General features: G+C 41.4%; 1 protein-coding gene across 3 annotated transcripts in view; it reads right to left on the reverse strand.

Annotated features, from left to right (window-relative positions):
• MRPL48 (mitochondrial ribosomal protein L48) overlaps positions 1-25,099 on the reverse strand; it is a 54,850-nt gene extending 29,751 nt beyond the window's left edge. The window contains exons 1-4 of one of the 3 annotated variants that reach the window (XM_044258569.1): positions 24,935-25,099; positions 22,856-22,901; positions 13,943-13,995; positions 9,883-9,920 (exon numbers count right to left, since the gene is read on the reverse strand). In XM_044258569.1, the coding sequence (XP_044114504.1) occupies positions 9,883-9,920; positions 13,943-13,995; positions 22,856-22,858 (94 nt within the window). In that variant the 5' untranslated portion in view covers positions 22,859-22,901; positions 24,935-25,099. Of the gene's footprint in view, positions 1-9,882; positions 9,921-13,942; positions 13,996-22,855; positions 22,902-24,606; positions 24,685-24,934 lie in introns of those variants that run through there. The other 2 variants (XM_044258570.1, XM_044258568.1) reach the window with 2 other exon arrangements.
• Between the last annotated feature and the right edge of the window lie 326 nt (positions 25,100-25,425).

Genomic DNA, 25,425 nt, shown 5'->3' on the forward strand with positions numbered 1-25,425 from the left:
TTATGATCCAATAACCGCAGTGCTGGGTATCTACCCCAAAAATATAAAAATACTAATTCAAAGGGATACATGCACCCCTATATTTATAGCAGCATTATTTACAATAGCCAAATTATGGGAAAAGCCCAAGTGTCCATCAAATAATGAATGGATAAAGGACATGTGGTGTATATACATATATGTATACACATATACACAACAGAGTATTATTCAGCCATGAAAAAGAATGAAATTCTGCCATTTGAAACAAGATGGATGGATCTAGGGAGCATAATGCTAAGTGAAGTCAGTCAGTCAGAGAAAAACAAATACCACATGATTTCACTCATAGAAGGAATTTAAGAAACAAAACAAATGAGCAAAGATAAAAGAGAGAGAGAGAGAAACCAAGAAACAGACTCTTAACTATAGAGAACAAACTGATGGTTATCGGAGGGAAGGCGGGTGGGGGGATGGATTATATAGGTGATGGGGATCAAAGAGAACACTTATCATGAGTATGTTAGCTACACTGGAATTAAAATTAAAAACTTAATTTAAACAAAAAAAAAGAAGGGGCGCCTGGGTGGCTCAGTCTTTAAGCATCTGCCTTCGGCTCAGGTCATGATCCCACGGTCCTGGGATCGAGCCTGGCATCGGGCTCCCTGCTCAGAGGGAAGCCTGCTTCTCCCTCTCCCACTTCCCCCGCTTGTGTTCCCTCACTCGCTGTGTCTCTCTCTGTTAAATAAATAAATAAAATCTTTAAACAAACAACAAAAAAAGGAAACTGTAGCTCAAAAAATATGATCAAATGGCCAAGGTCATCCAGCAAGTAAAAGGCAGAACTGCAATTTAAACCCAGACCTACGCAGCTAAATGGCCTATGCACACAGGTGGAATTTCTGGAATATAAAATCTAGCTAGATATGTACTTTCCTAGCTTAGATTTCAGTTCCTCATCTCTGTCCTCCCACTGGAACCAGCCCCACACAGTTCTTCTATCTCTCTTGCTCATTCTCTACCTTCTGGAGAAGTATTAGTCCTAGGATCTGATCCCTTTCATTCCAGCTTCTATGGTCCTGCCATCATCTTCCCAGAGCCACCATTCTATAGGGAGGCTAAACAGCACATAGTGTGGAGAAGTGAAATATTTCTTAGGCTTCTCTTTCTAAAATGGGCTTCCAGGGGCGCCTGGGTGGCTCAGTGTGTTAAAGCCTCTGCCTTCGGCTCAGGTCACGATATCACGGTCCTGGGATCAAGCCCCACGTTGGGCTCTCTGCTCAGCAGGGAGCCTGCTTCCCTGCCTCTCTGCCTACTTGTGATCTCTGTCCAATAAATTAATAAAATCTTTAAAAAAAATAAAATAAATAAAATGGGCTTCCAAGCAGGTCTGCTCTATGCCGAAGCAGTCAGAGATTGGCTTCTGCCTTTGTAATTCACATTGTTTCATCAAAAGCAATTGTGGCATCAGAGTCAATCCCACATTTATAATCCACACTGTTTCCTCAAGACAAACCTGGACATCGTGGGTCCTTTCCATGATATGCATTAGCCCACATATACTACATGCCAACAACTGTACAGACACTGGGACAAAGATGACTAGAATATGTCACTTTCCCCGGAGAGACTCAATGTGTACTAGGGAAGGATGGTAGGAAAACACAGAATTACCTTACGGTGTACAAATTCCTTTAATAGAGATGAGAGCAAGGTAGTGAATGCCTGGAGGAAGGAACAATGAACCTGCCTTGGTGTGGGGAGGTGGTGGGTGTAGGGAAGGGTAAGAGGCGTAGGTTCAGAAGAGGTAACAGATGAATTCTTGCAAGAGGAGTTTAAGAGTTTACCGTGCAAGGAAGAAGAAGGTATTTTTGGCAGAGGTTACAAAAGAGCACTGAACCCAGCTGAGGTATCTTCTTGGCTGCTATCCCAATTCTGTCTTTCTGAATCTAAGACCTTGGATCCTTTGAGCCTTCAGGTTCCAACTATGCAGCACAGAACTGACAGTCTAGTGGGAGGAGAAAACTAACGGAACAATCACAAAATAAATATAAAATTACCAATTGTGATGAATGGAAAAAAAAAGCACAGACAGCTATAGCAATAAGACTGGTGGATCTATTTTCGACTGGAGTATCAGAAAAGGCCTTCTCTGGAAAAAAACGACATGGGAACTGAGACCAGAATTCAGAGGAAAGTAGTGGTTATCGCCAGGGAGGGGAAGTGGCTAGAAGGCAGGAGGAGAAGACTTACTGCTTATTTTATACTCTTTGTATCATTAAAACCTGTTCCAAGTACATGTATTATTTATTCAAAAAAATAAATAAACTGAAACCTGAAAGGCAAAGAGGAATTTATTAGGCGAAAAGTTGGAGGATGAATGTTCCAGGCAGAGGGAATAGCAGTGCAAAGGCCACCTACTGGCATGTTCCAGGAAAAGAAAGGCGGTCAGTGTGGCTGAAGCAAAGTGAGAAGGACACAGAGTATACCAGAAACCAGAGGAGTGAATGGGAGCACTCCAGCCTAGGCCTTGTGAAGGATTTGCATTTCACACTGAGCAGCTGTAAGCAGGGAAAGGGTATGTTTGACATGTTTTTAAAAGATCAATTTGGGTGGCTCAGTGGGTTAAACCTCTGCCTTTGGCTCAGGTCATGATCTCAAAGAGTCCTGGGATTAGGCCCCACATCAGGCTCTCTGCTCAGCAGGGAGCCTGCTTCCTCCCCCTCAACCCACCCCCCACCGCCCCGCCTCTGCCTGCCTCTCTACGTACTTGTGATCTGTCTGTTAAATAAATAAAATCTTTAAAAAAAAAAAAAAAGATCACTTTGGAAAGGTGAATGAGAGCACGGATGGGTTACGAAATTCAAGAGGCAGCCTTGGCTAAATTGTTGGTAATCTCACTGTATCCACATCCCTCTCTCTATTCCATCCTCTACAGCTGCCAAACTGATCCTTCTAAAACACAAACCTAATCACGTTCTTCTCTTTCACTAATTCAACAATTTATTCGCTGTACCCACATACTTTTTTTTAAGTACTTAGTATGTGCCAGGCACTGTACCAGGCACTACAGAGACACCAATGAATGAGGCAGGGAAGGTCTTGGCCATATTTCAAAATGTTCATAATCCTTAGGTAAGCATTTCAGAAGCCTGATTCTATAATCTACTTTCAACGACTTCATCTCATTCTCCCACTCCTCCAGGCCTTTAAAACCTTGCTCCTCAGCCACAGAGCTATACTTGCCATTCTGTATGAACCGTGCAGTCGCTATGCCTCTGTGCCATGCTGGGCAGTAACCCCTACTGGGACTACAACTCTCCGACTGGTGAAATCCTAGCCAGCCTCCAGGGCCAGCTCAAATATTTGTCACTGTCTCCATGAAACTCTTCTACTGCCCTAAACGTTCAAAGATCATCGATTTCACTTCACTGTTATAGCTCTCTGGTGCCTCCACTATATAGTAGAACATTTTATATAAAGAAAATTCAGATGCCAACCACCATCCTTAAGTACACAGAAACTCAAACAAACCCCTCATGGTTTCAAACAGCAGAACCAAAGGTGATCTTTGAGACAGTAACACATCATAGGTGAAAGCACCGGCCCGTCTCAGCCTCTCTTCTGCCAGAATTCCTTGGCAAGAAAGCATTTTCAAATCCAGTTTAGTGCAATCCCTATAATTAGAGCAGCTGGTTAATTAAGAAGCTGGTTCAAACTACTGTTAAATTAACCATTTTCCCCCTTAAATGAAAGGTTTTGGTCAAATTACCAGTGTTTAAACTGCTAATTAGCCTGTTGTTTACGTTATAAAATTTACCAGTTTGAAAGCCTCCGATTTCTAGTAAGTTCAACAGAATTCTTCCCCTGCTCCTTGTCGTCAAACTGGATTTCCTGCTGTCACATTAGCACTGTAGCCTCCTAAGAGGAAAGGCAACTCTTTTCGCTGAAGACATAGAACACCCCACGGTTTCAAAAGAAGGCTCTGAAGATCTTTCAATTAGCGCAATTATAGGATGTAATCACATATCGTCTTCTCTCACATCACATCTATTTTCTTTATATATGCTAGAGCCAACTGTCCTTCAGTGTCCCTGTTTACTAAGATGGGAACTAAACCCATCAATCCAGGATGCGGGTAACAATGTCACTTTAATTATTTCTCCTTCAAAATTAGAACAGGCATTTTTAGCAGGGCTATGCTACAGAAGTAGGTGGAAACACTGTGGTAGCCCCAGTCAGAATTTATTACAGGATATTCTCTCCATTCAGTGGACTAGAATTCCTTTACATACCACAAGGGCAGGGATATCCATGCACCTGGCAAATAATATGTACTCAGAAATTGCCTTTATGAGGCACCTGAGTGGCTCAGTCAGTTGGACATCTGACTCTTGATCTCGGCTTGGGTCTTGGGCTCAGGGTCATGAATTCAGGTCCCACACTGGGCTCCATGCTGAAAGGTTCTTAAGACATTGTACCAAGACAACCTGCAAGGATTTGGCCCTGGCAGCTACCCACTTTTGTCAAAATCTCTTTACAAACTTTTTCTAGGTTTTCTAATTATAGTACACCTAACTGCTTGGATTTGAATGTGCCACGTTTCTCTGATTCTACCTTTTTGCTCATGCTGTAATGAAAGGACTCTGAGTTCTCACTTAACCACTTCAGATCTCTTTACATATATTACATACAGGTAAATATATATATATAATATTTCTACCTTTCTATGTATGTTCAAAACAGTAAAAAAAAGGCAGACACTACAACCACACCCATCTTTTAGAGAGAGCAGCTGGGATGGTACCCAGGCCCACAGAGAGTAAATGGGTGAAGGTTGGAACAGGGCACTGCTTCCCACTCTTCTTTTCTGAAAACCAATATAATTCAATCTTGGAATTTCTGACTTTAAGGATATCTCAAAAAACCCATAATAAATGCCAACAAAACTATGTCCTTTCAAGTAGAATTATCTTGGCATGCCAACACTGTTGAGTCACCTTGGGCCTTCTAGAGGGCCTTCTGAGATTCCCTGACAACAAATGAAAAATGGGCAAAGGAAAAGACAAATGGCCAGTAAGTGTATGGAAATATGGTCAACCACTAGTAATCAAAGACATGCAAAATACAAATACAAGGGATGGCATTTTAAAACTTATAATATTACCAAATATTAAAAAAATAATAATGCTTAATTTTGATGAGTGTATGAAAAGGGATTCTCAAATACCAAAGAAGAATAAAATAACAATCTTTCTGGAGACCAATTTGGTAATACACATCAATAGCTTTAAAAATGTCCATTTCCTTTGACCCAAGAGTCTGACTTTTAGAAATGTATGCTGAGTAAATAATCAGACAAGGGTATAAATACTGATGTATGAGGATGTTCATATAGTGTTGTTTACATTGAAAATTCCTGAAGACAGCTTGAATTTCTCCAAATAGAAAACTATTTTAGGGGCACCTGGGTGGCTCAGTTGGTTGAACATCTGACTCTTGGTTTCAGCTCAGGTCATGATTTCAAGATCGTGGGATCAAGCCCTGTGTTTGGCTCTATGCTCAGTGTGGCGCCTGCTTGAAATTCTTTCCCCCTTTCTCTCCCTATCCTCAGCAGGGAGCCTGCTCCCCCCCACCTCCCCCACCCCGCTCTCTCTGCCTACCTCTCTTCCTACTTGTGATCTCTCTCTCTCTGTCAAATAAATAAATAAAAATCTTTAAAATCTTCAAAAAAAAAAAAACCAAGAAAAATAAAAAGAAAAACTGTTTGAGTAAATAATTTCATTATTCCCCACCTCTCTTTTCAAAAGGATCCCCTCCCTACTGGATTTCCTCCAACAGGTTTTAACATGCCCTATTTGGTCCCAGCTTCAAAAACAAAATAAGGGACACCTGGGTGGCTCAGTGGATTAAAGCCTCTGCCTTCGGTTCAGGTCATGATCTCAGGGTCCTGGGATTGAGCCCCACATCGGTCTCTCTGCTCAGTAGAGAGCCTGCTTCCTCCTCTCTCTCTCTCTCTGCCTGCCTCTCTGCCTACTTGTGATCTCTGTCTGTCAAATAAATAAAATCTTTTAAATAAATAAATTTTTAAAAACCCTCAGATTTAACTAGTTCTCAAATACTAAAATATACTACAAAATTACAGTAACCAATAGTATTTTTAAAAGGTTAGTAATGGTATCAAATATACAGACAAATCGATAGAACAAAAATTAGAATACTCCCAGATCTATATGGAAACTTAGTATATGATAAAGGTGACTTTCTCAAACCTAAGGGGGAAAGATGGATGTTTCAATAAATGTTGAAACAATTACTAAATAAATAAATAAATAAGTGCCGAAACAATTAAGTACTCATTTGGGGGGGAAAAACTGCATCACTACTCACTTCTCATTCCAGCTGCATCACGTCCATAAGGGGAAAAAAATACCAGAAGATAACATGAGGGATTTTTTTAAACTAATCTTGGAATAGAGATCTTTCTAAGCAAGAAACAAAATCTAGATATCAAAGATTAATAAACTTAGCTTTATAAAAACATAAAACTTCTCAATTAAAAAACACAAGAAATCAAGAGATAGATGACTATAAGCAATTCAAAGCAGAGGTGACAGAAAAATGCTAATTTCCTTAATATGTAAAAGAAATGTAAAAAAATCTTATAAATTAAGAATGAAGAAGCCAGCAACCCAACAGAAAAATGGACAGAAAGTATAAACAGACAGTTCGCAAGGAATGAAAATAGCCAATAAGAATGTGGAAAGATGGGGTACCTGGGTGGCTCAGATCATGACCTCAGGGTCCTGGGATCAAGCCCTGCTTTGGGCTCTCTGCTCAGCAGGGAGCTTGCTTCCCCCCTCTCTCTGCCTGCCTCTCTGCCTACTTGTGATCTCTCTCTCTCTGTCAAGTAAGTAAATAAAATCTTAAAAAAAAAAAATTATGTGGGAAGATGAAAAAAAAAAGAATGTGGAAAGATGATAAATTCTCTCAAGAAATGCAAATCATAAGACATAACTTTTTTACTACCAAAAAATAAGATGTTTTATAAAAACCCAGTTTTGACCAGAAAATAGAAATATTAATTAATACAACTTCTCTGAAGGGCAATCATATGATACTTACCAAAAATTTTAATCATAATCCATTGACTCAGCAATTTCAATTCCAGGAATTTATCTTATAAATGTACAGGAACAAATTCACAAAAATGTATAAAGATGGTTGCTGCAGCATTTTTGAAATAGCAAAAACTCAGAGAACAACCTAAATGTCCAGCATTAAGAATACTCATACACACACAGTATATATTCACATAAACATAAAACTTCCTTTATATATATATATATTCACTTCTTTGTCAGAAAGAGAGAGAGTGAGTGAGCAAATACACACACATCAGAGGGAATGGCAGGCAGAGGGAGAGAAGCAGGCTTCCTGCTAAGCAGGGAGCCCTATTCGGGGCTCCTTTCCAGAATCCTGGGATCATGACCTGAGCCGAAGGCAGATGTTTAACCGACTGAGCCACCTGGGTGCCCCTGCATAAAAACTTCTTGAAAAACATACAAGAAATTGCTATCAGTGGGTATCCCTGGGGAGTAAGACTGCGAAATAGAAAATTAGACTTTTCAACATATACCTTTTTGTACAGTTGATTTTTATCCTATGCATCCATATAAATGCATTTACAATTCTTACAATTGTTAATTTTAATAGTAATTTTTTTTAAAGTTCCTCAGAAAACATACAAGTTCAAAATGAACTTTGCCTCTAGTTGAGGGTAAGGGATGAGACCAAACCCATGGAATATGAGCACCTGAACATAATCTCTCTTTATTTTGTTTATTTATTTAAAGATTTTATTTATTTATTTGACAGAGAGAGACACAGTAAGAGAGGCAACACAAGCAAGGGGAATGGGAGAGGGAGAAGTAGGTTTTCCGCTGTGCAGGGAGCCCAAGTCGGGGCTCAATCCCAGGACTCTATCATGACCTGAGCTGAAGGCAGACACTTAACAACTGAGCCCACCCAGAAGCCCCATAATCTCTTTTTAAAACAAAACAAGATAAAAAAAAAATAATAAAACAAAACAAGGACACCTGGGTGGCTCAGATGGTTAAGTGTCTGCCTTCAGCTCAAGTCATGATACAGGGTCCTAGGACTGAGGACTGAGTCCCACATAGGGCTCCCTGCTCAGCAGGGAGTCTGCTTCTCCCTCTCCCTTTGCCCCTCCCCCCATTTGTGCTTGCACGTGCTCTCTCTCCCTCAAATAAATAAAATCTTAAAAAAAAAAATGAACATCTGACAAAATGTTAGTAATTGCCAAATCTGGGTTTACTTGACATATTATCTTTTTTCAGTCCTATGTGGTTTTTTTTATCTTTCCAAATAAAAAGTGTAATTAAGAGGAAAAAAATGTGAAAGAAAACCTTTCCTGGGGTGCCTGGGTGGCTCAGTGGGTTAAGCCTCTGTTTTCAGCTCAGGTCAGGATCCCAGGGTCCTGGGATCGAGCCCTGCTTTGGGCTCTCTGCTCAGCAGGGAGCTTGCTTCCCCCCTCTCTCTGCCTGCCTCTCTGCCTACTTGTGATCTCTGTCTGTCAAATAAATAAATAAAATCTTTAAAAAAAAATGACTATAAGCTTCCAAAAGGCAAGGATTGTATCCTCTCAATTTTGTATCCTCAGCACCTAAATATGTCCTCGTATAATAAATGTCTGTTGGGAGAATGAATAAATAAAAAGAAGCTCATATTTTGAGATACTGGGCTTTGTGGCTGGTAGAAATGGTGACCCTCTACATACTGCTGCCATTTTCTGAAAAAATTAACAGATGTAAAACCTCTTCTGTACTGCCTGGCATACACGACGCGCTCAGTAAATGTTAGTTTCCTTCTTGTTTCCCATTCTTTTCCCTTTGATACTCTTTTCTTTGTCTTAAGATTTTATTTATTTATTTTAGAGAGAGAAGGAGAGCAAAAGTACAAGTAGGGAGGAGGCACAGAGGGAAAGGGAGAAGTAGACTCCCCTCCGAGCAGGGAGCCCAACGTGGGGCTTGGTCCCAGAACCCCACGATCATGACCTGAGCCAAAGGCAGACGCTTAACCGACTGAGCCACCCAGGCTTCCCTCTTCTAATACTCTTTAGGCAAATGACCAATGTCATTAAAACCAAACAACTACGGGCGCCTGGGTGGCTCAGTGGGTTAAAGCCTCTGCCTTTGGCTCAGATCATGATCCCAGGGTCCTGGGATCGAGCCCCGAGTTGGGCTCTTGCTCAGCAGGAAGCCTGCTTCCTCCTCTCTCTGCCTGCCTCTCTGCCTACTTGTGAGCTCTGTCTGTCAAATAAATAAAATCTTAAAAAAATAAAAAAACACCAAACAACTATTTTGAAATTTCTCACATAATGGACAAAGCAGAAAGGGCAGGTAACTAGGCTGAAACAGACTAAAATTCACGGAGTTAATCAGATTGAATGGAAATTCATTTTGGACAAAATACTACATGAAAAGCCCTTGCCTAGTAGATGATGGGCATAAAAGAGAGGTCTGAAATAGCAGCAATTATAACTATAATAACTAACTTAATGTATTTTACCTTGCTGAACCTTTAAATTCACTGTAGTTTGTACTATAATTATCCTCAACGTGTTAAGCAAGGAATGCAAGGTAATGGAGAGGTAGCCAAAGGTCACAGAGTAAGTATGTGGTAGAGCTGGGAACCAAACTTACTAAAGAGCTCTTGCTCTTAACCACTTTATATTCTTGCCCTTGTCCTATTCCATGTTGGGGGTGGAATGTGGTCCCAGCCACTCTTCTCAAAGATATGTTAGGAATCTTTCTAGACAAAATTATTAGAGTGTTAGAGTCACTTAAAGCAAGCAGATTGTATCAAGAAATAACCACATACCTGCAGAACTGATGGGATTTTCTCCTGAAGTTCTGACCCTAAAAAGAGGGGAAAGTATGTTGAGTAAAATTAGAAACCCACATTTAATCTGCACAGTTATCAAGACTTATATGCTTCTCATTAAGGTGAAGTCAATGCTAGATACTCCCTTATTCTTTCCTTCCCTTCTTTCCATACACATTACCAGGTGCCTATTATGTGCCAGACATCCTGAGGATACAAAAATAAGGAAATTGTCTCTATATATGGTCTAGTTGGGAGAAAGATATGCAAATTAATTGATCCACAATCTAGTGCTGATCCAGAATAAAAAAACTTGTACAAGATTTTGTGGAACACAGAGTAAAGTGTGGTCATTTCCACCAGAGGGGTTAAACCATTTGACCTGAGTTTTAAAAATGCAGAACTGGGGGGAGCCTGGGTGGCTCAGTGGGTTAAGCCTCTGCCTTCGGCTCAGGTCATGGTCTCAGGGTCCTGGGATCAAGCCCCGCATCGGGCTCTCTGCTTGGCAGGGAGCCTGCTTCCTCCTCTCTCTCTCTGCCTGTCTCTCTGCCTACTTGTGATCTCTTTCTCTCTGTGTCAAACAAACAAATAAATCTTTAAAAAAATAATAAAAATAAAAAAATAAAAATGCAGAACTGTTCTTAATTATTTAGCCTTAAGGAAAAGCATTCCAGGCAGAGGTATGAAAGTGGTCTGTTCAGGGAACGGCAACCAGCTAGATGTGAATGAAACTTAAGCAGCAGGGAAAAGGGAGGTTGGTGAAAGAGGTAATCAGGGGCCAGGTTATGAAGAACCTCATAGGCTGTGCTAAAGAATTTGCTGTTTACCTGTATAGACAGTGGGAAGCTCCTAGCAGATGTGAAGCATAGGCATGCTATGATCAAGTTTAGGTTTTAGGAAGTTAACCCTGGCAGCAGATGGGTAATAAATGGGAGGAGTAAGAGAACCAGTGAGGTTGTTCTTGCAGGAGCCTTGCAAGGAGGGCAGAGATGAAGGACCAGGAGCGAGAGCCAGAGTGAACAGAGAAGTCAAGGACTATGGAGGACAATAATACAGCTCTGTTTGGCTTACTAGGTTATCAGCATATTTTAGTTCTGCATCCTGCGAAGTTTTGAAACGAAATTGTGGCACAAGCTGGAGACAAGCAGATCTGTGATTAAATGCTGACTGTACCATTTCCAAACTGTGACCTCTGGCAAGTTCTTTTATATCGCTGTAACTCAGTTATCTCATCTTTAAAATGCAGATAATAATAGTATAATCTCGTGGGACTGAAAGTCTATCTTAAACTCTCTGAGCCAGTTTCCTGTTTTGTAAAATGACGTTATCTATATTTGTCCTGTAATATTTTTGTAAAAATTAGAGAGAACTTGTAAAATGGTTCTGTAGTAAGTAAGCACGGTGCTATAGTTAAGTACTTACTGAAGAGGTGACTGATCAATGGTGGGGGAAATAGATTACAATGGAAAGGAGTAATAGGAGAGAGGCTTCAATAAATGTAAAGGATTAAAGAAATCATGCAGACTCATGGGTGCCATGTGGTCCAGGGAGATATACAATTCATTGTTTTATATCAGATGGCTGCCACACGTAAGACACTCAGTGATTACCTGCTGATTCAAGAAATATACTACCAAATGCCTTTTATTACCACTGAGAGAAAAACAGTGGGGAGTAGCAAATTGTATATGCAAGGCAGTGGAAAAAAAACGGGTTTGAATTCTAACTCCAACTCATACTAGCTATGTCATCTCGAGCAATTAATTTGCTTCTCTGGACCTCAGTTATTTATGTATAAAATTAAGATAATATGACCCGTTTCACCAGGTCACTATGAGGATCTATTCACTCATTAAACAAGTATTTATTAAATGCCTACTATGTACCAGGCACCATTCTAGGCTCTAAGGATACAGCAGTAAACTAGGCTAACATGTATGGTATATTATGCATGATGCTTATATTCTAGGGGACAGGCAGGGAAAATAATTTAAGTAACTTTACATATACATCTTTCTAAAAAGTCTCAGGTGGTGATACCTGCAACAAAGAAAAATGAAGTAAGGGAAGGGAATAAAGATTGATGGGGTGAGGGGGGCACTGTTCTTACATAGGGTAGTCGGGGAAGACCTCTCTAAAGGGATAACATCTGGGCACAAACCTGAATGAAGTAAGGAGAGTCAAGCCATACGGAAAGCTTTTTTAAAAATTTTGTTTAAAGGGCGCCTGGGTGACTCAGTGGGTTAAGACTCTGCCTTTGGCTCAGTCATGATCCCAGGGTCCTGGGATCAAGTCCCACATCGGGCTCTCTGCTCAACAGGGAGACTGCTTCCCTTCCTCTCTCTCTGCCTGCCTCTCTGCCTGCTTGTGATCTCCGTCTGTCAAATAAATAAAATCTTTTTTAAAAATTGTTTAAGGATTTATTTCTTTATTTTAGAGAGAGCACACATGCATGAGTGAGCACATGAGGGGGCAGGAGTAAAGGCAGAGGTACAGGCAGACTCCGCACTAAGCATGGAACCCTGAGCGTGGAACCAGACATGGGGCTCAATCTCACGACCCTGAGATCATGACCTGAATCAAAATCAAGAGTCTGACATTCAACTGATTTAGGCACCCAGGTGTCCCTAAATTTTTTTTAAGTAGGCTCCACTCCCCAACACAGGCCTTGAACTCATGACCCCAAAATTAAGAGTTTCATGCTCTACTGACTGAGCCAGCCAAGCACCCCGAGCCATATGGATATCTTTTTTTTTTTTTTAAGATTTTATTTATTTGGCAGACAGAGATCACAAGTAGGCAGAGAGGCAGGCAGAGAGGGAGGAGGAAGCAGGCTCCCCGCAGAGCAGAGAGCCTGATGCGGGCTCGATCCCAGGACGCTGGGATCATGACCTGAGCCGAAGGCAGAGGCTTTAACCCACTGAGCCACCCAGGCGCCCCGCCATATGGATATCTAAGGGAAGAATGGGCAAAGATCTTGGGGTAGGAGAGTGCTTAGATCCTCAAGAACTAGAAAGGGAGCCAGTATGCTAAAGCTGAGGAAGCAGTAGTATACAGATGAGGAGACAGATTATGTAAAGCTTTGTTGGATATGGTAAAGAGTGTAGATTTTATTTCCCTTTTTTTATTAGTTTCAGAGGTAGAACTTAGTGATCCATCAGTTGTATATAACACCTGGTGCTCATTACATCAAGTGCCCTCCTTAATGCCCATCACCCAGCTACCCCGTCTCCCCCTTCCCTCCAGCAACCCTGTTTCCTAGAGTTCATGGTTTACCTCCCTCTCAATTTTCATCTCGTTTTATTTTTCTTTCTGTAGATTTTGAGTAAGATGGGACACCATTAGAGAGTTCTGAGAGAGAAGTGACATAAACTATCTTGATTTTCAAAATAATCATTCCAGGGGTGTTTGGGTGGTTCAGCTGGTTAAATGTCTGCTTTTGGTTCAGGCTGTGACCCCAGGGTCCTGGGATTGAGACCAGCATTGAGCTCCCCGCTCAGTGGGGAATCTGTTTCTCCTTCTCCCTCTGCCCCTCCCCTGCTCGTGCGCCCTCTCTCTCAAATGAATAAATAAAATCTTTAAAAATAAGTTTTTAAAAATAAAAATAATTACTCTGATTTTAGTGTGAAGGGCAGAAGAGAAAAGGAAAGCAGTGGCATCAGTTAGGAGGCAGAATGATGATAGTAAATATTAGAAGGAGCTGGACCCTAGTAGTTGAGCAAAACAGAAAGCATGAGACCTGAAACTGGAGCTGAGGAAAGGTTTGATTCTGTATCTATTTCAAAAGTAGAACTGAGAGGATTTGTTAAAGAATTGGATGTAGAGTAAGAGAATTAAGTGCTGAGGATGACTCCAAGGGCTTTGGCCTGGGCAACTAGATGAATGAAGTTGTCATTTACTGAGAACCTGAAAGGGGAAGAGAGAGATGACGGGGGAGTTAATGTTTGAGATGCTTAGCAGACATGCAGGTGGAGATGATGAAGGAAAAATGCTGGGTGAACTACCCAAAAGAATGCAAATATTAGCTATATTTAACCATTGTTATTAATATCCTTACCTTAAGAGAGAAAAGGCTTGCTTAAAAATGATATCGTTCCTCAGACACAGCATCTAGAGCAAAACAGCCATGTTAGGACAATTTTAATTATTCATAGCCTTCCAAGCACCTCTTCAAAAAGAGGCTAGAAACCCAAATTACACAACCAAAAAGGACCCAAAGCCTCTTGTCTAGCAAAGAAGCTGTCTTTCAGTTAATACTGAACATGTAGGCAAACCAAGGTCATCTTCGCTCTTATTCCACCAGCTACAGAAATTGCTAAAAAACAGAAGTCCCCTTCCATGCTGCTTTTTGTTGTTGTTGTTTTTTACCTTATTTTCCCTTTCCAACAGGATCTTTTTTTCTACTATCAATCAACAATTATACATCTGCCAACCACAGGCACCATGCAAGGGACTTTTTTAACTCTTTCTTTTAATTCTCAAAACACCGCAAGACAATTTGACAGGTGAGACAGTTGAGGCCCATAGTTTATATTCTGAGAAATCATACCTAATAAGTGTCTAAGAGGACTGTTTTTGGGTTTGTTTTGTTTTGTTTTGTTTTAAGAGGACTGTTTTACTCCAAAGGCTATGCCTCTGTTAGAGCACACGGTCTTAATAATAATAATGACACCAAAATCAACAAAACAATAATAATGAGAGGAGGCAGTAGCAGTGGCAGCTTCCCTCCCTACGTTTCCCCCCTTCCTGTTCCTTCAAACTCACTCTGCCGTGCTGAAACCCACTCGAAATATCAGTGGTATAGCGTTCCTAAGGGGGTTTAACACAGAGGTCTTTTTTTAAAGTAACTAGATAATAAATACTAAACGTCCTTAGACCCCATAACATGAAGAGAAAATCCTGTCCTCTAAGGGTAACAATTTAAATCCCTTCAACATGTATCTGTTAAAATCCTATTACACAAAAACAAGAAAGTCTGAGAAAGTGTCACAGACAAGAGAAGCCCAAGGAGACATGATGACTAAATGTAATATAATATCCTGGATGGAATCCAGGACAAAAAAATGACATTAGATTTTTAAAAATGAAAGAAATATGAATAAAGTATGGGCCTTAATTAACAATACTGTATCAATATCAGTTCATTAATTATGAAAAATATACCACACTGATGTTAGATAATAACAGGGATGGTAGATATGAGGTATATGGGAATTCTCCATATTATCTTTGCAACTTATCTGTAATTCTAAATGATTCTAAAGGGCACCTGGGTGGCTCAGTCGTTAAGCGTCTGCCTTCGGCTCAGGTCATGATCCTGGAATCAAGGCCCACATCGGGCTCCCTGCTCAGTGGGAAGCCTGCTTCTCCCTCTCCCACTCCCCCTGCTTGTGATCCCTCTCTCTCTGTGTCTCTGTCAAATAAATAAACAAAATCTTTAAAAAAATAAAATAAAAATAAATTATTCTAAAATAAATTTTATTTTTTAAAAATATTTAATTTATTTATTTGACAGACAGAGATCACAAGTAGGCAGAGAAGCAGGCAGAGAGAGAGAGGAGGAAGCAGGCTCCCTGCTGAGCAGAGAGCCTGATTCAGGACTTGATCCCAGGACCCTTGGATCATGACCTAAACCGAAGGCAGAGGCTTTAACCCACTGAGCCACCAAAATAAATTTTATTTTTAAAAAAGCTATTCTATACCAACTACTGTGTTGAATATTAAAGGGAATATAAAGACAAAATGTAACAACATAAACAAACTTTGAAAATATTAAAGTGAAAGAAGCCAGTTACAAAGAGCCAAATATTGTATGATTCCATTTATATGAAATACCTAGAGCAGGCAAATCTATAGAGAAAGAAAGTAGATTAATGGTTGCCTAGAGCTAGAGGGTCTGAGGTGGTAGGGATGACAACTGAGGGATACGGATTTCCCTTTTGGGGTGATGAAATGTTCTAAAATTGATTATAGTGATGGATGTACATTGAGTGTGTATATACACACACACAAATATATATATAAAAATACATATACATATATATTTCTTAACTTGTTCAAACACATGACCCTGAGATCAAGAGTCACATGCTCTCCCATACTCTACTGACTGAGCTAGCCCAGTGCCTCATACTCCAAATTTATTAAAAGTCACTGAATTGTATATCTTAAATGGATGAATTGTCTCTCAACAAACCTGTTAAAAAAAATGTAAGCACAATCCTTGTCCTGCAGGAGTTTGAATGGCTGGAGATACAGGCACACTTCCATATTAAACAGCTAAGCAATACCACAAGCATTATATGACTTAAGTCAAAATAGGTGGTATGAATAACAAGCACCTCCAGCAAGAAATTCAGGTGGAGATGGCCAGGAAAAATTCTTCTTCTGAGGTGATACAGACACTGAGAATCTGTTCAAAGTCATGAACGTTCTCCCCAGACAAATACATATAAGCACAAATAAAAGTTTGCATACTACTTAGGGAGATTCACTGAAACTCTTCACATCACCCACATACCACTGTGGTATTGCTAACTTAAGAGCTCCTCAGGGACAAGAATCATGTATACCTCTCAGGCACACTGCAGACATTCAATCAACGTTTGTTTTTGTAAACAAATACATGATTAGAAAGCGAATGAATGATACCCATGGCTACCATTTATTAAGCCCCCACATCTATTTTGTTTGGTACTTACCATGTATCTAAATCATAATTCCCTTACAGAATATTATTATCCCACTTTACAGTTAAGAAATGGAGATTAAATAATATGCCCAAAGTCAAACAGCCACTACCAAAACTGGCATAGGATCTTAGGATTCTTTGAATCTAAAGTCCCTAATTCCCCCCCCCCATTCTACACCCTCTCTCTCAAATGTGTTAGTGCTTAAGAAATCCAGGCAGGGGGTGCCTGTGTGGCTCAAGTCAGTTAAGACACTGACACTTGGTTTCAGCTCAGGTCAGAAGATCAAGCCCTGTTCTGGCTCCGCACTTGGCACAGAGTCTGCCTGAGACTCTTTCTTTCCTTTGCCCTCTGCCCCTCCCCCACCACACACTAGCTTGCTCTCCCTCTCTTCCTCTCTAAAATAAACACACACACGTGTATGTATATGTATACGTGTGTGTGTGTGTGTATACATACACATATATTTATTCTGTTCACTCATCTTTATTCTGTTTGTCTAATCTTAGCCCTGGAGAAACGAGACTCCTCTGCTCTAACTCCAGGGAGGGGAAGTACTAGCCAGGGTATAATGGCACTGGCTGGAGCTCCTGACTTCCAGGGCTCCTTGTTGCCTTCACTGCCTTTCATACTGGCCATTTAGGTTAAGCATATTGTACTCATAATTTAAAAATCTTTTAGTATCTGATTTAATTGGACTGTTTAGGATCATCTATGTATTTTGCCCTTCCTTCCATCTATTCATATCCTTTCCAATCATCATGACCTCACATTCTCTAGATTTCTCCTAAATTTGCTCAAACTGTTCCCTTCTCCTGCCCTGATTTTTTTAAAAGATTTATTTATTTATCTGAGATACAGGGCAGAGGGAGAGGGTCTGAGCCAAAACCAAGAGTCAGATGCTTAACTAACTCTGCCATCCAGGCACCCCCAGAATATATTCTTAAGTGGGTCACTTCATACAGAATAGGAATTGAATGGGAAGAAAGATCTAGATGACACTGATTTTTTCTCTCACTTTAGTTACTCAGATTTCTGAGTCTCTACAAAAGCAAAGGATTTAATTATCTAAAAGCCAGGCTTAAGGGTTGGCAATTTTCTGAAAGACATTCAAATTGTCGTGTGAACTCTCCCTTTCAGCTCTGGGAAATGTGCTTCCTCTCCCCTGCATGCTCGGCATTATTTATCAGAACAAAAGTAATCTATTTTGGGACTATATCCACAAATACCCGCTCCTCCCAGTCAGCAAATGAAGAGCGGCTATAGCTCTGCAGCAAATAGGAAGAGGAGGGCGGTGATGCTAGTGAATGAACGAATGAATGGGGACACAGCTGCCACAATGGGTTACCAAAATACTTGTGCCATGAGCTCTGGAGTCAAGAACAGGGGGACCGCACAGCTACCAAAGACTGAAGTCACCAAGCCAAATCTATACTGTATGAGTAGCTTCACACACCTGAGCCCCAAGTGAGTAGTGACAGTAGTGAGTCAGAGGACCGTAAGGCAAGCAACTGAAAGCTGTTTTACAAGTATTAGCTGAGGGGCTCCTGGGTGGCTCAGTCAGTTAAGCAGCTGCCTTCAGCTCAGGTCATGATCCCAAGGTTCTGAAATCCAGTCCCGCATCTGGCTCCCTGCTCAGCACAGAGTCTGCTTCTTCTCCCTCTGCCTCTCCCCCAGTGCTCATGCTCTCTCTCTCCCTTTCATGCTCTCTCTCAAATAAATAAAATCTTTTAAAAAATTAAAAAGAAGAAAAAAGAAAACATTTAAAAAATAGCTATTAAGAGTACATTTGTGTATTAATACTTTTTTTTTTTTTTAAGATTTTATTTGAGGGGCGCCTGGATGGCTCAGTGGGTTAAAGCCTCTGCCTTTGGCTCAGGTCATGATCTCAGGGTCCTGATCTCAGGGTCCTGGGATCAAGCCCTGCATTGGGCTCTCTGCTCAGCGGGGAGCCTGCTCCCCCCACTTTCTGCCTCTCTGCCTACTTGTGATCTCTCTCTCTCTCTCTCTGTCAAATAAATAAATAAAATCTTAAAAAAAAAAAAAAAGATTTTATTTGAGAGACGCCTGGGTGGCTCAGTCGGTTAAGCCACTGCCTTTGGCTCAGGTCATGATCCCAGGGTCCTGGGATTGAGTCCCGCATCCGGCTCCTTGCTCGGCGGGGATCCTGCTTCTCTCTCTGCCTCTGTCTGCCACTCTGCCTGCTTGTGTGCACACTCACGCTCTCTCTCTCTCTCTCTCTGACAAATAAATCAATAAATAAAATCTTTAAAAAAAAAGATTTTATTTATTTGACAGACAGAGATTACAAGTAGGCAGAGAGGCAGGCAGAGGGGCGGGGTAAGCAGGCTCCCCGCTGAGCAGCGAGCCCAAAGTGGGCTGATGCTGGCTCAATCCCAGGACCCTGGGATCATGACCTAAGCCAAAGGCAGAGGCTTTAACCCACTGAGCCACCCAGGCGCCCCTTTAATAAATATTTTAAACAGCAGTTACTATCACTTATTGAGTACATCCTTTGTGATCACTTGACACATACTATTTCAGTTCCTCTTTATATCAATCCTCTCATAGAGGCATAATTGAGATAATTGTCCCTATTTTACAGAGAAAAAAAAAACAAACAGAGGCTTAGGAAAACTGCCTTAAGTTATAGGTTTGGCAAGAGGTGCCAAGAATTCAAACCCAAGGCAGACTGAATCCAAAGCCCATGTCTTCCATTCTACCATACTACCTCTCACAAAGTAATACCAATTACTGAAATTCTTTTTTTTTTTTAAAGGTTTTATTTATTTATTTGACAGAGAGAGAGAGAGACAGAGATCACAAGCAGGCAGAGGCAGAGAGAGAAGCAGGCTCCCCGCTGAGCAAGGAGCCCGATGCGGGGCTCGATCCCAGGACCCCGAGATCATGACCTGAGCTGAAGGCAGCGGCTTAACCCACTGAGCCACCCAGGCGCCCCACCAATTACTGAAATTCTTATGCTAATAACAATAGCATCAATAATCCTACCATTTCTTGAGTAACTGCTATCTGCCAAACATCATTTCCTTTAATCCTCACAACCATTCTGTGAGGTAGGTTTTTTTTTTTTTAAGATTTTTAAATTTATTTTATTTGACAGACAGAGATTACAAGTAGGCAGAGAAGCAGGCAGAGAGAGAGAGAGGAGGAAGCAGGCTCCCTGCTGAGCAGAGAGCCCGATGCGGAGCTCGATCCCAGGACCCCAGGATCATGACCTGAGCCAAAGGCAGAGGCTTCAACCCACTGAGCCACCCAGGCGCCCCTGTGAGGTAGGTTTTTTGACCCCCATTTTATTGCAAGGAAACCAAAGCTCAGAAAGGTGAATTAATATGCCTTAAGCACACAGCTGGTAATGGTGTTTTAGCTGACCTTTCCTAAGTTCTTTCAAAACCACTTTTGTTCATAGTCTTTCCCAAGTCTCTTCTTAATATGTTTATTTTTTTACAAGATTTTTATTTATTTGACAGAGAGAGTGAGAGAGTGCACAAGGAGGGAGACCTGCAGAGGGAGAGAGAGTAGCAGACTCCACGCTGAGCAGAGAGCCCGATATGGGGCTCCATCCCAGGACCCCAGGATCATGACCTGAGCTGAAGGCAGATGCTTAACCACCTGAGCCACCCAGGTGCCCCTTAATATGTTTAATATGTTGGGGTGCCTGGGTGGCTCAGTCATTAAGCGTCTGCCTTAGGCTCAGGTCATGATGCCAGAGTCCTGGAATCATGCCCCGCATCGGGTTCCCTGTTCCACCGGAAGCCTGCTTCTCCCTCTCCCACTTCCCCTGCTTGTGTTTCCTCTCTCACTCTGTCTCTCTCTGTCAAATAAAGAAATAAAATATTTTTTAAAAATATGTTTAATATGGTGACTGTCAGAGTCTGTCTTTGCTCTGAGTTTTTATGGCACTTAGGAGCACAGGTTAAGGCTTCATACAAACCTGGGTTTGAATATCACATTTCCACGTTCATATTTGTTTTGTTTTGTTTTTTTTTTAAAGATTTTATTTATTTATTTGACAGAGAGAGATCACAAGTAGGAAGAGAGGCAGGCAGAGAGAGAGGAGGAAGCAGGCTCCCTGCTGAGCAGAGAGCCTGATGCGGGACTCGATCCCAGGACCCTGAGATCATGACCCGAGCTGAAGGCAGCGGCTTAACCCACTGAGCCACCCAGGTGCCCCTCCACGTTCATATTTGTATGATCTTTGGCAAGTCCCTTAAGAAATACTTAGCCTCCCATACATATGATTAAATTTGTATGAAATGACCAGAACAAACAAATCGACACAGAAAGAAAGCAGATTAGTGGTTACATGGGGATGGGCAGGGGATGAATGAGGAATGACTGCTTATGGGTACAGGGTTTCTTTTGGGAGTGAAGAAAATGTTCTGGAATTAGACAGTGATGATAGCAGCACAACTTTGTGAACATACCAAAAACCACTGAATTGTCCATCTTAAATGGGTAAATATTATGGTATGTGAATTATATCTCAATTTTTTAAAAAAGAAAAAAAAAAGAAACATCTGGCCTTCTAGCATAACTGCTGGATTGTATTTCCAGGCCACAGATGAGTTTTGTTAAGCCTATATCCTACCTCCTTCCAGGGCTAAATTGTTTAGAAATACCCGTGGTTACCTAAAAGGTTAAGTCCAATCCCCGACCATTTCCCCAAGTCTCATTCACATATTTGTCTGCATATTGTCCCTTGATCCAAGCCCCGCTGCTTCTCTCCCTCCCAATTTCTTCTGAAACCTCTGGAACTTCAAATACGTTCTCATTTCAGGGCCTTTGCATATACTCTCTCTGTTTAAATTCTATCATTCTTTAAGTCTTAGTCATGTAGCATCCTCAAGAAAACTTTCCTTACTGCTCAGATTTACTTGGATCCTGCTGTTGTACACTCACATAGCACCCAGAATACTTCTTTTGTGGCATTTATCGTAATTAGTTAAGCAGTTAAATGTTTAATTAGCCTGTCTCTTTTGCTAAGAATACAAGCTTCATAAAGACAGGAAACTGCTATATCCCAACATCTACCATATTTTCTGGCACACTGTGAGTAGTCAGTAAATATCTGCTGATTAAATTAATAAATCCCTCCAAACCTCACTTCCTTATCTTTTTTTTTTTTTAAGATTTATTTATTTACTCTGGATGGGAGCAGAGAGAGAGAGGGAGAGAGAGAATCCCAAGCAAACTCCCCCACCCAGTGTAGAGCCTGGTGCGGGCTCAATCCCACAATCCCTAGATCATGACCAGAACCAAAACCAAGAGTCGGACACTCAATCAACTGAGCTACCCAGGTATCCCTCCTTACCTTTAAAGAGGTTATAAAAATATTTACCTCAGGGATGCCTGAGTGGCTCAGTCAGTTGGGTGTCTGCCTTCAGCTCAGGGCATGAACTTTTGTTCAGTCACTTATTCACTCAGTATATATCAGGTACTTACTTTAGGTCAAGTACACTGTAGGCTGGGTACATACACATATAAAGAAAATATAGGGGCGCCTGGGTGGCTCAGTGGGTTGGGCCTCTGCCTTCGGCTGTGGTCATGATCTCAGGGTCCTGGGATCGAGCCCTGCATCCACCTCTCTGCTCAGCGGGGAGCCTGCTTCCTCCTCCCCTTCTGCCTGCCTCTCTGCCTACTTGTGATCTCTCTCTCTCTCTAATAAGTAAATAAAATCTTTAAAAAAATATATATATATATATACAGCTACCTACCCTCAAATCTTTCTAGTGAAGACAGCAGATGTGCAAATTATTTATTACATTGCAATGTGAGATCAGGGTAATGGGCTGTATAGGAAAAGGAAGGATTGGCAACTTGGAAAGGCGAACGAAGGTTTTCATTCCACATTTCACAGACGAGGAAAAGCAAGATTAACCAATAATGGAAACATAAAATACTCAAAAAAGGAAAAGCAGTGGGGTTTTAGGAGAGATAGAAACAATAGGCTCCAGTCTCAGCTCTATGGTTCACTCAACTGGCTGCTGACCTATTAAAAAAAAAAAAAAAAGCATTCAGGGGTAACTGGGTGGCTCAGATAGTGACGCATCTGCCTTCGGCTCAGGTCATGATGATGCTGGGATCCAGCCCTGCCTCAGGCTCTCTACTCTGCAGGAAGCCTATTCTCCCTCTCCCACTACCTCTGCTTATGTTCCCTCTCTCGTGCTCTCTCTCTCTCTGTCAAACAAATAAATAAATAAAATCTTTTTAAAAAAAGCATTCATTAATTCAGGCATTCAGTAGGACATTTGAAAACCTACCATGTACCAGACACTGTGCCAGTAGCTTCCAATTCATTTCCTGTGCCTGTGACAACGGAATGAAACTATGAAAATGAAAGCAGTACATAAACTGAAGAATACTACCAATATTCCTGCATATACAGGCCTTCACACCTTACAAGTACTATTATTTACATTATCTTCTATAATTGTTACAACAGTTCTAATGGTGGCATTATCATCTGCATTTTAAAATAAGAAACTGAAGCACAGAGAGGTCAAATAACCCATCTAAGGTGATATACATAGCAAGATATAGAACCCAGGTCTGATGCCAATCCCCTGGGTTTCTTTTTTTTTTTTTTTTAATTTTATTTATTTATTTGAGGGAGAGAGAGGACACAAGCAGAAGGAACAGCAGAGGAAGAGGGAGAAAAGCAGGCTCCCCTTGGGACATGGGGCTCAACTCCAGGACCCCAGGACCATGACCTGAGCCAAAGGCAGACACCTAACTGACTGAGCCATCCAGACACACCCCGGGTTTTGCTTATAAATGTAAAACATTGGGGTGCCTGGGTGGCTCAGTGGGTTAAGCCGCTGCCTTCGGCTCAGGTCATGATCTCAGGGTCCTGGGATCGAGCCCCACATCGGGCTCTCTGCTCAGCAGGGAGCCTGCTTCCCTCTCTCTCTCTCTGCCTGCCTCTCCATCTACTTGTGATTTCTCTCTGTCAAATAAATAAATAAAATCTTTAAAATAAATAAATAAATAAATAAATAAATAAATAAATGTAAAACATTAACACTTCCAGACAGGCTGAAGATGGTCACAAAGATGGTCACAAGACTACATATGATTAGATGCCAAGAGATAATACTAGCTAGTTCAGAAAATAATCATTTTAGCCAGAGTAGTCAGAAAGGTTTTATGGAAAAGATGAGACCTGAGCTGGGTGTTCAAGGATGTAGCATTTGAATAGGTGGTAAGAAGGGTGAGACTAGCCAAACCAGCAGGGCAGAGTAGAAGAATAAAATCAGTAACGAAGGCATCTGGAAGGTAGCAGTGGTATCAGACTTGGAGAGGCCCTATATGCCCTTTTATCTTTAGGTGATGCCCTAATGACAGATTTACATGGGCTCTCCTGGAGTCTAGAATGGTAGGAAACAGTATTCCTTGAAAACTTAGGCCTCTCTTTCAGCAGTCCTCAGAATCAAAGCAAATACAACAGGGCCATGGAGTCACCAATCTGACCATCTTTAACAGTGGAATTTTGAAACTTCCTGATTTTTTTTAAATTATCCTTTTACCAGATCTGGCCAAATTCTCACAATTAGACTAAAGTGAATATTAGTGAGTTATTTTATAAAGATGTAAGGTTTGAGCCATTAAGGAAACAAGCCTAAAGACATTCAGGGACCACCCCAAGATAACTAATGGTAGACCCATGAGCAGCAAAGATCATGCTGACCTATATATATATCATGGACATAAAATTTCTACAATGCTTAAAATAAAATTTTAATATAAACTGCTAAAAGTAAGTCATCATTCTGAACAGCATTATACAACTAAAAGAACACAACTGAAATCTGTTAAGAGGGCAAGGAAAGACCAAGGAATGCATTTATGGTGATTCAGACGGTTTTACTGCAGTCATTTAAATAAGGTTTTGTAAGCAAAAATTTAGGTTATTTCCCTTTTCATATCGCCAAGTAGCCTCACATCCCATTCTGGTCACCAACTCAAAATAGTATACTTAGAAAAGACTCTGGAAGTGCAAAAATAAAATGACCTCCTCAAGGTCATTCAGATTAACGGAACTCATCGCGGTTCGGAGATTCCCACTGCGGAGCTCTTCTCTCTTCAGGCCAATGTGCTGCCAGGGTGGCTGGTGAAGGGGGCGTGGCCCACTGGCAAACGCTTCCGAGTGTGCCCGGGAAGGAGTGGAGGGAACACAACCCTTTGACTACAAGGCGCCGCGTGTGCTGCCGGGAGAGCCTATTCTCGCCGGTTTCTCATACCCGGATGTCTACACAGGCGGTGATAGCCTGGTCGCCACCTACGAGTTTTATTCTCCCCACCACCTCCGCCGCGGCCAGAGTGCTTGGAACCTACGTTACCTTTCCCAGAGCTCCGTTCATCATCTGCTGTTGCGGCCGCTAACTGTAAGCTGAAAACCTGCCCAACCTGCAGCGATCCCCGGGCGTCTGAAAACACTGACGGAACGCCTCGACCGTGTCCAGTAACAATATGAGACCGAGAGCCACTCAATTCCCGCAGCACCTTGGTTCCGGTAGCTTCTGAAACTCAGAAGCTAGAAAACTCCAGACTCCGCCCTCGCTACAGCTTAAGTGTTAACTTCACTGCGGTTCTTCCCAGAGTAATTGCCACCTCTGTGTTGTACCGAAGCTTTGCACATGATTCTGCTGTCTTCCACCATACTGTGTATTAGTTGTTACTGTCTCTTTCACATATTTGATTGTGAGTTCCTCAAGGACTGAGATCCTGATGAATTCATGCTAGTGGCTAGCAGAAGACATGGAGAGTTCTGACTTCTAACCTTGACTTAAAAGCTGATTGACCCTAAGTGAGCTTTTCTGACATTCAATTC

This window comes from Neovison vison, chromosome 7 (assembly GCF_020171115.1).
Source record: "Neovison vison isolate M4711 chromosome 7, ASM_NN_V1, whole genome shotgun sequence".
NCBI lineage: Eukaryota > Metazoa > Chordata > Mammalia > Carnivora > Mustelidae > Neogale > Neogale vison.